Source organism: Pygocentrus nattereri, chromosome 3, assembly GCF_015220715.1.
Source record: "Pygocentrus nattereri isolate fPygNat1 chromosome 3, fPygNat1.pri, whole genome shotgun sequence".
Lineage (NCBI taxonomy): Eukaryota > Metazoa > Chordata > Actinopteri > Characiformes > Serrasalmidae > Pygocentrus > Pygocentrus nattereri.
The window spans coordinates 31633417-31646655 of record NC_051213.1 but is presented as its reverse complement, the minus strand read 5'-3'; the positions used below and the strand labels follow the sequence as shown (position 1 = coordinate 31646655).

Genomic DNA, 13239 nt, shown 5'->3' with positions numbered 1-13239 from the left:
CTATGAGATAATGTTTGAAGCAACTTTCCAAAAACAACTTAAACAGAACTGAAAATTATCAGATCAAAAAAAAAAAAAGAAAGAAAGAAAAAAAAATACTAGTACTGAATGACCTACAAGGTCTGTAGTGGAAGCCCTTAGAATGATGCTGACTAGTCAATTCAAATGCCTTTTCTTTCTTTTCTTCTGGACAGACTATTTCAAATATACCTTTGAATATGTTGAATTGGTTACTGAACTTAAGAACAACTTAAGATAGATTCACATTCATAGTAATCCTAAATCTAAAAAGACAAACATAGATAAAAACACACTGTCACAATAGCTAGAGTCATAGCAAGCAAGCATCAGCTGCCCGTAACTGCAATCTAATTTCTACAGAGCTGGACCACAGTGGGGCTGTCACCTCAAGAAGGGGCCTGGGTTCAATTCCCTGGCTGGGTGACCAGGGTCCTTTCTGTGTGGAGTTTGCATGCTCTCTTTGTGTCTGTGTGGGTTTCCTACCACAGTCCAAGACATGCAGTCAGGTTAACTGGAGATGCTAAATTGGCTCTAGGTGTGAGAGTGTGTGTGAATGTATATGTCTGTCCTGATGTCTGTCTGTCTACCCTGATGTGTGTCGTGTGCTGATGAGTCCAGGGTGTTTACTGCTTTCTACTGAATGAGCGCTCACATAGGCTCCAGAACCCCCCACTGAGATCCAGGAGAGTGAGTGACTTAGAAAATGCGTGCGTGTGTGTGTCTGTCTATGTGCGTGGACCACAGTGCTGGTGATCAATATGAAACCTCAGGCACGACATAAGTGAAAAAATGAAGGAAAAAATTACGAGCTAAGCAAAGGAAAACTGCAGCTAGCAGTGAGCACACACATGCCAGGGCAGCAGCTTAATCAGTCAGGAGCATGCAGAGCTGGCCTGATGATCACTGCAGGAGGGCTAAACTAAGGTGGGATAGAAGGGCCTGACCAAGTGCAAGAATGCACGGAGCAGAACGCAGAGATAATGAGGAGACTGTTGCATCTACAACCTTCCAAACTAACAAGGTTTTAAAATTAGGGGATTGTAGACACACAGATGTATCTACCTGTTGGTTTAGTGCCATTCATAGCAGTAAGTGGCTTAGATCCTGGGACAACAGTCGATGTGATTTGAGGGATGCCTCGTTGAGCTGAAGAGATTGACAGAAAGTCAACACTATAGCAAGACTTGCTGGCATTGTCAGGAGACAAGACACTATTTGTGCCTCTACAAAGTATCTCTTTATATATATACAGTGCCCTCCATAATTATTGGCACCCCTGGTTAAGATGTGTTCTTTAGCTTCTAATAAATTGAGGGTTTTTTTAAATAATATAGGACCACGATGGAAAAAAGAGCAAAATCCAACCTTTATCTCAAGTGCATTTATTCAGTAGGAAAAAAATCCCACATTAAGAAATAATTGTTTAACATCAAATAATGTGTGCCACAATTATTAGCACCCCTGATGTTAATACTTTGTACAACCCCCCTTTGCCAACAAAACAGCACCTAATCTTCTCCTATAATGTTTCACAAGATGGGAGAACACAGAAAGAGGTATCTTCGACCATTCCTCTTTGCACAATCTCTCTAAATCATCCAGCGACCTGGGTCCTCTCCTCTGCACTCTCCTCTTCAGCTCACCCCACAGGTTTTCAATGGGGTTAAGGTCTGGGGACTGAGATGGCCATGGGAGGAGCTTGATTCTGTGTGTGGTCAACCATTTCTGTGTAGATCTTGCCATATGTTTAGGGTCATTATCTTGCTGAAAGACCCACTGATGACCCATCTTCAGCTTTCGGGCAGAAGCCACCAGATTTTGTTTTAAAATGTCCTGGTATTTCAAAGCATTCATGATGCCATGCACCCTAACAAGGTTCCCTGGGCCTTTGGAAGAAAAGCAGGCCCACAGCATCACTGATCCTCCCCCGTATTTCACAGTGGGCATGAGGTGCTTTTCTGCATACTCAGCTCTTGTGTTACGCCAGACCCACTTACAGCATTTGTTGCCAAAAAGCTCTATCTTTGTTTCATCTGACCAAAGCACACGGTCCCAGTTGAAGTCCCAGTACTGCTTAGCAAACTCCAAACGTTTACGTTTATGATTGTGAGTGAGAAAAGGTTTTTTCCGTGCATGCCTCCCAAACAGCTTGTTGGCGTGTAGATAGCGTCTGATGGTTGTTTTGGAGACTTCGTGACCCCAAGATGCTACCATTTGTTGCAGTTCCGTAACAGTGAGCTTTGGAGAACTTTTTATTTCTCTTATCATCCTCCTCACTGTGCGTGGTGGCAAAATAAACTTGCGTCCTCGTCCAGACTTGTTTACCACTGTTCCAGTTGTTTTAAACTTCTTAATAATTCCTCTGACAGTAGATACAGACAGGTGTAGGTGAGTGGCTATTTTCTTGTAGCCATTGCCTGACCTGTGAAGGTCAACACACATCTGCCTTACTTGAATGCTATGTTCCTTTGTCTTTCCCATGTTGAAGAGAAATGGCCTCTGTGTCACGTCATAATTATACCCCAGGGAAACAGGAAGTTGTGAATTGCTAATTAAATGTTCCTACATACTTTGATTAACTTCGTAAACTACTGTAGAAGTGACAGAAATTCTTTAATTACATTTATTTCCTAAGAATTGTTAGGGGTGCCAATAATTGTGGAACAGGTGATTTTATGAAGAAAAATTATTTCTTAGTCAGGGATTTTATTTTCCCCCTAAAACTCTACTTGAGTTAAAGGTTACATTTTTCTACAATTTTCAGTGTGACAGTATGTTTCCACAATAAAAACTGAATTTATTTTAAGGCTTTTGACACATCTTAACCAGGGGTGCCAATAATTATGGAGGGCACTGTATATAAAGTATGTCTGAGTTGTCTTACTTATAAAATACTTTCTGTGTTTGTATCTCTAAAATTTAAATGAATGAATGATGGCTGAAAAAAAAAAATCAACAGATACACTATAAAAAATGAGCAATTCCATAGAGCAACCACTTCTGGTTCATTAGAGAACATCTCAATGAAAAGTTAAAGTACCATAAATGTGATGTGTGAATGTGAAGTTAAAATGTAAAAACCTTACATTAATAAGAATAATCTAATGGTTCTACACAAATTAATGGCAGATCCAAGCCAAGAACCATTTAGGACCCTTGCTGTAAGAGTGTAGCTGGGTAGATCTTGCATGTTACAAGTAAACAAGTCATTTTTAAAGGTAAATCTTAAACTACAGCACTGTGAAAAGTCAGAGACTACCCTTTTATTTACTTAATTTTCAAACAAATCGGCCAGAACAGCATGTGCATCTGTGCAGATGTTTTAGGCACCTAAGAAAATGTTAAAATCTATTTATCAGCAAGCATTTATTTTCATTTAGGCGCTAAAAAAACAGACAGTCGAATAAATACAACAATATTAATACAATAAGTAACCATAATATAATTTTTTATTAGTCCCACAATGGGGAAATTCTCAGTGTTACAGCAGCAAAGGGATAGCAAGGCACTCAAGAAAAGAAAAGAAGTAACAAAAAGAGAATTTACAAGCAAGTAATTAAGAGTGGTCTCTGACCTTTGCACATCACTGTAAGTTCCTGATTTGACTTTTTTATTACACAACATCAGCCTAAGCTGAATGATAACATGACTGCATAGGCAGAAGATGTTTAACATACTCATCACTAATACAGAGGAACTTATCACGAATGAGGCAGGCAACTGATACTGACAAGGCAATGAGGCTTTGTACAAATACTGATAATGGAGAATGAATCAATAGTTTGATCAGTATCTCAAACAAGGCAATCCTCTGCTTTGGCAATTTAATTAATGCCCATGCCAAAAGAGCTCGCCTTCACTGAATCCAGGAGGTACATTAACAGCATTAGCATTCAAAACCAGGGCTTTAAGCCTAAGAGTGACAGCCCACACCAGAGATCAGTGAAAAGGATGCTGGCTTCCGCCGAGCTCTTGGGGGCGCAATAAAATTCAAATTTGTCCATTACTTAAAAAAGAGAGGAAAAAAAGGAAAGTGTGCTTTCTGAAGCTGAGATTACAATACAACTGTAAGCTGAAAATCCCTGTGGCAAGTCTTTCTGTCTCTTGCTCTCATTATGGTGTTTTGAGGAAAAAAGTGGGTATAAAATAAAGCCGGGGCTCATCAGAGGAACCGCCCCAGCACAACAACGAGCGCTTCTCAGTGGGAAAAACCATAAAGCAAACTGCAGAATTGAGGACATTAATGGAGGTCTGGAACCAGCTGATAAAACAGGAAGTCTAGGCTGTGCTGGATGAATGAAGGCAATGTGAACACAATGGATAACAATGACACAAACTCCAGTGAGACTGACTGACATGCTGGCATTAGCAGAGGCACAGACGTGGTTTGGCATTGGTCTGAGAGAACAGCTCGAACCCTTAATGCATGTTAGCTATTGGTAGGCCAAAAAAGATTTAGTGGAAAAACAACTGAAAAGCACACCGAATTATGCCCACAAACAACATCCAACCAATAAAGCAAAGGATTTTAAGTGATAAATCCAAGATCTCACAATTTCTTCATCAATATAATGTCATTGTAAATGGATCAACTACTGATTGGAATATTCAGGGAACCACTGTTTGTGGGTCCTCATCATGTAAAGAAATGATTTTTTTAAACTGATATAGCAAATAAGCTCTGTGCCCATTTTACTTGACTAATGCTGGAACTATTTAATTAACCTTTGATCTTCAAAATTAGAAATGCACAATTATTTATACATTAATTAGTTTGGACTTTTAGGCTTCTGCAATATGCTAATTTTAAAATTATAACATTCCATTTAGGCCCAGCAGAATGCTTCCTGCATTAAAATGAAGCATCTTCATTTTCAAACAGTGCTGTTCCACAAATCAGTGCCCTAATGAATCACAGAATTTTCTATTAAGTGCTGTGGTCAGACTGACTCAACTCAAACGTTCCCTCTTAGAGTTCCTTAAATAGGTTGATAAACAAGTGCCAACACAGCACTAATAAAAACAGTGAATTTATCTCAACCAGTCAAAAAACAATCACAGTTATCTTACTATAGTTGTTCAGCTTTACTCTCAATAACACCAATATTTAATATACTGATCCGAGGCACATATACTAATTTAAGCTTAATTCCAGCTTGAATAATTAACCATACAGTCATATTTTACAAAGATGAGGAATGAAAAATGTAACTAACCTCCATCTAGGCTGCGGGACATGGTGTAGCGTTTGCTTGTGGAGCGCTCAAAGTAAGGAGCTGGGCGAACTATCTGTGAACTGGCCCGTCTTGTTTGGACCTGGGTTCTTCCACTGTAGCGGAACTTGGAGCCAAGGGTCAGGAATTTCTTAGGAGGAGTTTCTGGAGATACCAACCTGACGAATAATATTCAGATGTTTTGGTTATCTCCTCTCATAAACCAAACATAGTGCAACTTGGTGCCATCCCCCAGGTTATTTTACATCAGATGCCACACATTTATCCAGCCGTCCACATGATGAAAAAAAACTGTACTCTTTGGACAAGGTGACCCTCTTCCACTGTTCCAAGGTCCAGTTCTTTTTTTTTCAATTTTTATGATGGGCAAGGGTTAACATGGGTACACTGACCAGTCTGAGGATATGGCCATGCACTGTGTGTTGTGACACATTTCTCCCATAACTATCATTTAAAAATTCTGTTACATGTGCCACAGTAGCCACTATGCTGCTTCAGACCAGGATTCGTTGCTGGTTCATGGTTTGCCCTTCCTCTGTCCACTGTTGGTAGGTACTCACAACTACTGACCGAGAACACCCTACAAGCCTTGCTGTTTTAGAGATGCTCCAACCCAGTCATTTGGCCATAGCGATTTGGCCAATTTTTTCCTGTTTCCAACACATCAAATACGAAAACCTAATGTTTGCTTACCATCCAATATATCCCATACCTTGACACGTGCTGTTGCTATGAGGTAATCAATGTTTTTCGCTTCATCTGTGAGTGGTCATACCACCTTGGCTCACTGATTATCAGATCAGACCATCTGACATTAACGCCCAACATGGCCATGGACCCACCCGCAGGCCCAAATTTTTATTACACACTTCTAGAATCGAACTAGTTTACACTGAAGTCCCTGTAGTTACTGAATAATAAGCCATAGTATGTAATAAGCCTGAAATTTTAAGGGGTTAAGGTACATATTTTGAGACAAAAGCTGTAGCTAACATACCAGCCATATGTTAAAATATTATGTTAGTAACAATACAACTAAATACAATACACTGTAGTATGATTCAATACAATATGACAATACCATATGATGTAATAGTATTTAATATAATGTGTTGTACTGTTACGTCCCTAATCTGAACTGACTCTTAAAAAGGTCAGACAGGTCACTAAACCTAAAATCTGATTAAAAGTTAGAGTCAACCTTTCAGTGTACATAAAAAAAAAAAAAAAGTAGTTCTCACCTGAAGAAAGTGTGGTGCTCCACGCAAACCTTCCAGAGTCTCTTTGCTGCTCTGTGGTTGGGGAGCTTAAAGCCGATCGTGCTTTCAAACTGCTCAAACTAGACATTAACAGCAAACAGACAGTGTTTTTTATACATATTTTGCAGCGATCTGCATTAAAACTCATCCAAACTGGCCAAAAAATCCCATAATAAGAGCACTCAAGCTCTGAATTGGTTTCACCTCTCCAGGTCGGATTTTGATGTAGAAGTTATTCCTCTTGTAGGAGATCTTCAAGACTTTGGGCCAGGCAAACCTGTTGATGCGCAGGCGGTCACGGTAGATGAGGAGGCCGGAGGAACACACACCCAGCATGATCTCCACCCCCTCTGAATCCTGCGAAATGTTTTGATAAATAAACCTGGGCCATCAGCTTGTAACCAAAAAATAAAACAACACTGACAGGACATAAAGCTTGACTGAAGTTTTCTGAGTGGCTCCAAAAGAACATGTCTGATGTTATACAATGTCCAGTAAAAACTGGTGGTAGCAAAAAACATCTGGTGATATATCAAGCCTGTCAGAAAAGTCTTTAATAATGGCTGGTCAAAATGTAAAATGACTTTATTTCCAAAGAAATGAAAACAATGTGTTATTGCAGTAACATCAGGTTGAGTGTCCAAATGTTAAGAAAACGGAATGTGGAACAATTGCTGAGCAGCCCATGAGGTTATACCCCTGAGAGAGAAAAATGCACTACATATTCAACAGGCAATTTAGAGCTTAATCTGCTTCTTTTCTGGGCAGTGTAGATGTCACTGGTCAGCTCCTACCTGTCCTTATTCTTCTATTGTCTGCTATATTAGCATGGCATACAAATTGCTGGCAGATCCTTTTCCAACGACTGCCCATAAAAGAGCGTGACTGTTTCCCTTTGATATGGCTGGTTACAGCAGTGTGCATACTTGAAGCACTTTTTTCAAGCATTCCGAACCTGACAAAAGCCTTCTGAACATGGATACAGCTTTCACAGCAGACGGATGCCGAACAAAACCTTGCTGCTACACTTTCAGCACTCAGTGTAAATGAGCAGGCTTTGCATAGTGTATCTGTCCAAAAAAAAAAAAAAAAAAACACCCCCAAAAAAACAAGTATCACCATTTTTCGATTTTCATTTTTCTACATCATTTCAGTACACCAGCTGTCCTTTACACTGTGTAAAAATTTCATAATGAATGGACCAGCAGATATACTCCAAAATTGTTTCTTTACATTAACTTACATTAAAAGTTAAGAAGGTTTTTTGCAATCTCTTGTGAAGTTGCGATTTTGGAGATACCTGTTTTTCTTTAGACAGTGATGATACGTTAACTGCTGTCACTAGGAATGGAACCAATAAATATACACATTAAAATTACACAATACAACAATCTTTCAGGAAGGCTTTTAGGGAAAGATAATGGATGCTACTTACAACTACAGTGGGTTGTTAATACATTGTGACAAAAACTACTCCGTAATGTGGTGTTTACTGGGTAATGATGGAGGCTTTTCTAAAATGTTTCTCATTTAACCCTGCTGAACTAAGCATCTCGCTGTCGGTCCATTTTAAGAACGATGCCCCTTCAACTCATTTAATTCTGCTGCCACAGGAATTACAGAATGTACAAGCTGTGCATAGTAAAATGTATTAGCATGTATAATCAGCACTTTCTGTGCAATCATGTTTCCCATCACTGTATAAAAAGTTAAATATACCGATTTTTTTTCAGAGTGAGCAAGCAGGCTTATTCAAAGCACAGTTCAAATCGGTAAGTGCTTATTCCTGTTTAAAGCTGCACTATGCAAAATTTGTGGATCTGGAGACGTATTTGGGGGAAATGTGCATTTTTAAATATGGAAAAACAGTCTGTAATATCAGTTGTGCTTCAGGTCTCTTCCCTGAGCAGTTTAATATGATGACAGTGATTTTAAAAAGCTCATTAAAACGTGATAAGGGACATTTCTTCTGAGGATGTAAGTGAATTATCTACTATAGTCATCATATCTTCATCAGTATAATGTTGATATTGCATTTCAGACCAAAACATAAAGCCAGACTTTATTTTTGAGTCTGTACATGTTACATTAATACCAAATGTGACTTATTAAATTACTATTTCTGGCTTTACATGGTGATTGGCAGCAGAGCACGCACACATATTTTCACCTATTCTTTTCTATACACGCTCACATATTTTTACCTATTCTCCTGACAAAAAACCTGAAAGGATGGTTTTTGAAACTTACATATCAAACAAATGCAACAATAGCACTGAGGCATCAGGTGAATAACGGAGAAGATTAGATTAAATGACAGGCATGTTTTTTGCGTCGGCATTTAAGGGTTAATGAGTGATTCACAAAGCTGATGGAAATGGAAGCTTTAACCCTAAAATCCTTCTACAAAATGATGCATTTCTATAGCAATGTAACAGGGAACTATGATGCAGTCTTTCTCTGGGGAATGTGACCTCCGCATACGAGCATACTGAGAGTAGGCAGGGGGCCACAATAGCACATGTATTGTGGCCAATCCAGCCGAAGCTCAGACAATGGGACTCTTCAGTCCGTGGTCATGCACAGAGACTGGGATTCAGACAGGAGGAACATATACACACACATACAAGGATAAACACATAAAAGCACGAATGCAGCCTTACCTCTCCTTTAGCTGGAGACAAGCACGCAAAGAAGCTTCCTACCAACTAGGCCATTCAGTAAGAAAAAGGGAAAAAGAAGAGGGGCTGATCTAACCAAATTGAGGGACAGTTTCCATGCTGATCATTGCTTGGTCTCCGTTCTTATTTCAGAGGAGACCGCCCAATGACCATTTATGGGATGACAGATGCCTTCTGAGGAACTCCTGACACTATATCAGCAGTAGTCAAATATAACTAAGGCTCACAGATTTTTATAAAATTGTTGAAAATTTGGAAGATTGTGTGCCAACTGTCTGAAATTTGAAAGCCAACGATGGAAAAAATAAATCGTCCCATCTTCTTTAATTTGTGAATAAAACTGATCTGTTTATAAGCAAATTAAATTAAATACATTAATACAAGGACTATGAAGCACTATAAGAATGATCTAATATACTTTTACACTGACTGTGATTGTATTTGAAGCCTTATATCATGAAATATGGTTTGAGAAGAATGCTTTCTTCATTCTGCCTAGTAGATCAAATTGCACCCTGAAACTGCTATACTTTTCCGATATTAATCACATTTGCGTAAATGACTACTGTCTACTGAATGAGGGATACTGTTTGCCCATACTGAATTGTATCAAGCTCACCACAGTGGAAAAACAGTTTCCCTGAAGATGTCAAAAAGCTGTCCATTTTTAGAAAGGTATGGATGTTGTTAGGCCTGTGCCAGTAAAAGAATCCTTTTATTAGAATAACTGTGTGGGAAATAACCATGATAAATGGTTAAACTGGGTTGTCCTTCTCTGTAGTTATTATTTGATAATGAAAAAGCTGCAAATTACATGCTATCACTGTGTTCACAAGTTTAAGCCTTAACTCATAAGCTATCACTGTTTGCTCTTGTGTCCGCTTCAGTGCCAGCAGATGTGGGTGCAAACAGTGATAACATAGGAGCTCAAGCTTAATTTCTGTCAAATAAAAGAACATGAATGTGCTGTTCAGCAAAAGTTGGGATTGTTGTTTGTCATCTTTCATTTGGCCACAAAATTGTAATTAATACTGTAACAAAGAACAGAATTAAAAATGTCACACAATTTTATTATCAGAGGCCACTTAGTTTAGCCTGTCTTCTGCTCTGAAGCCATTTCATCTGAGGTGGTTTGAAGCAGTCTGTTTTCCCTGATGTATGAGAGATGTGACATGATTTTACTCAAGTGTTTTTCCCTGAAGCTGTTTTGTCTGATGTCTGAACCTCAAGCTGTGGTCAGAGCAGGTCTTTAAATGTGCAACATACCATATAGGTGGCTTTTTGTTCAGGCATGAAATCTGCCTGCAGCACCATGTGTGTTCAACCAGCGCAGCTCAACAGCCGCATCTATATCACATGCAATAACAGTGGTATTAATGTAGGATATCACATCAAACATTTAAAAGTTCAGTTATATTGTAAATACTAGTGCCTGCTGGGGTTTGCATGAAATGATTATATTAATAACAGGTTTTTAAATTGGTCACCTTGGGCTGTTACTAGTGGCGCAAAAAGGGGGTATGCAGCGTATGCGGCGCATATGGGCGCTGCACTAGAGGGGCGCCAAAACGATGCCGGAAAATTATTTCTAGTCTGCATTTTCTGTAAGAGCTGTTTGTTCAAGTATGATAATACACATCAAAAAACAGCACAGCACTAATCAGGCGCCCATCCACTCCGTCCCCTACCCTCCTGTCATTTGCTCCCAAACACAGGCGCTTGAGAACGCGCCCCATAGGGAACGGAAGAGGGAGAGAGAGAAAGATGTTGTAGGGATGAAGAAAAGCTTCTCAAAGTGGTTGAAAGACAGCAGGTTGGTCAGTTTATTCGCTTTATTCACCTACGTCACCTTTGTCTACCAAAACGAGACTGTAGGGTACGAAAGTAGCGTTGGACCACTGGGTTCTAGCAAAGTTGCCTCACTGCTGTGTTCCCAAATGCACTTATTCAAAAATAAAGGAATCTAATAGAGGTCAAACCTTCCATAGTTTCCCCAAAGATCCCGTACTTCACCGTGAATAGATTCACACAATCAGAAGAGATCGCCTTTTCAGTTTAAGTGCTAGCTAAGACTAGCCATATTAATATTACCCAGCCAGCCAGATGAATGATAGCAGTGAGGCAGCAAGCTAACGTTAAAGCTAAACTTGGTTCTCCAGCTACGACCTGATTAACCCTGAACTGGTTATTTTCTCGGTTTAACTTCAAAACGAGTGACATTAGTCAAGCCATAGCTCTTTATAGTAGCCTGTTTAGCTAGCTAACCTAGCTAGTCAACATTCTAGTTAATATGCTAACCGTGGTAGCCTGGTCTAAAGCTCAGCTCGCTGGTGGCACTAAATCATCTTAAACTCTTAGTTTCTAGCCACATTCAGACACATTCAGCCTGTAACTGTTTTAGTTGAGTTTTCCTTTACATTTTTATTTATTTTGTCCTTTTATTTATTTAATTTTCTGTTTTACCTTTTTATTTATTTTATTCCATACTTTTCGCCTTTTACCTTTTTTCATTTATTTCTTCCTTTTATTTATTCTGTCTTCTGTTTTACTGTTTATTTCCATAATTTACTTTTTTATATAAACCTGGTGTTTTAACCCTCTTTCTTTGTGCTTATATTTTATTATTCTAATTATTAATCTCTATTTTATTGCGTTACATTTTAGCCTGTCCACTTATCAGTTTATTCTGAATTATTTTATTTCTTCTAAATTAAATCCTCATTGCTTGTTTTTTGCTCTTACCATTTAATTTGTATTCTGTTTATAAAGTTCCTTATTTTAGCTTGCCTGCTTAAATATTTGATTTTAATTTTAATTTTTTTTCAGTCACTTTAAGTTAAGGGGCGGGGTTTTGGGGGGGGGGGGGCACCGATAATATGTTTGCATCCACCTCAGAAAGTATGTAGTTGCACCTCTGGCTGTTACCATAGTACCTCGGTTAGTAACTCTCACCCAACACAGGCCTACATGTCAGTCTTATCTCCATAACACTGACATATTAGATACAAGACATCGAGCACCTACACAAACTACACACCATTTCAACCATGTAGGTGTACAGTCATGATTAATCGATTAAATCTGATAACTTGGTTTAAAAATAAAAATCATTAATTAAAATGAACCTCCTCAATTACTTAGCAGTATTAGTTGGCTTCTCTTAAAGGGAATGTCTTGAAGAAAGTAAGGTTCTTAAGCACTTTACTGCAGGATGTTCATCCAAAGAATGCTGTTGTGGCCAGATGAATGGACGGAGGGATGACAGACAGACTAGCTTGATTGCTTGACAGCTCAGGTATGCTTGCTAGGTTAGCTTAACTCAAGTGCAGAGAGACCGCAGGGGAACAAAGTTTTGATAAAGCCAAGATTAGAACTGCATGGTTTACATCAAAAGAGGAGAACTTCAGCTAAATTTATTGGCTTAGTAGGCACTGAAAAGTTATTCACAGTGCTTAATTTGCACATGTATACTGTGTGCCCACAAGAGCAAAATTAACCTAATTAGAAAAGAAAATATAGTTTCAGGTTCCCTGGGGCTTTAAGGCATTCTTATTTATGTTTTCTCAGTAAAATATTTTGAATTCTTTGAAAGGCTGTGCCTGCTGTGTCAAGTTAATTTACTGTTTGTCCGTTTTTTTTTGTAAAACTTCTGAACGCTCAGTTAATTATCAAAATAATCGCTAGATTATTCAGTTACTAATATAACTCACACTGAGACCTTTTCTGGGCTTTGTTAGACCAGCCCTTTCACTCTCATTCTCTGAGGCCCTGTCATGCAATTATGAGGCCTTAACTTGTACTGGGGAAAAAGAAAAAAAAAACAACCTCAGATAAACAACTGCACAAATAAATCTGTCATGGACACCTGCCAGTGTGCCTTTGCTGTACTACACAATCAGAGGTGATTACCTTGCTTGAAAGGCCTGTAGGCACACTATCCCACTGTTATCAACAATGAACTATAGCACAAATGACAACATAACCAACCAACAAAAACACAAAACAATAAACATCATGAAACACTTATAAGCTGTTATTTATAGG

At 38.8% G+C, this 13239-nt stretch overlaps 1 protein-coding gene across 12 annotated transcripts in view; it reads right to left on the bottom strand.

The window, feature by feature from the left end:
- The window catches only part of epb41l3a (erythrocyte membrane protein band 4.1-like 3a), a 112337-nt gene that overhangs the window by 30382 nt on the left and 68716 nt on the right, over positions 1-13239 (bottom strand). For 11 of the 12 annotated variants that reach the window (XM_037536820.1, XM_037536822.1, XM_037536819.1 and 8 more), the window contains exons 9-12: positions 9178-9222; positions 6719-6871; positions 6497-6594; positions 5238-5413 (exon numbers count right to left, since the gene is read on the bottom strand). In XM_037536820.1, the coding sequence (XP_037392717.1) occupies positions 5238-5413; positions 6497-6594; positions 6719-6871; positions 9178-9222 (472 nt within the window). The remainder of the gene's footprint in view (positions 1-5237; positions 5414-6496; positions 6595-6718; positions 6872-9177; positions 9223-13239) is intronic. The other variant, XM_037536823.1, reaches the window with a different exon arrangement.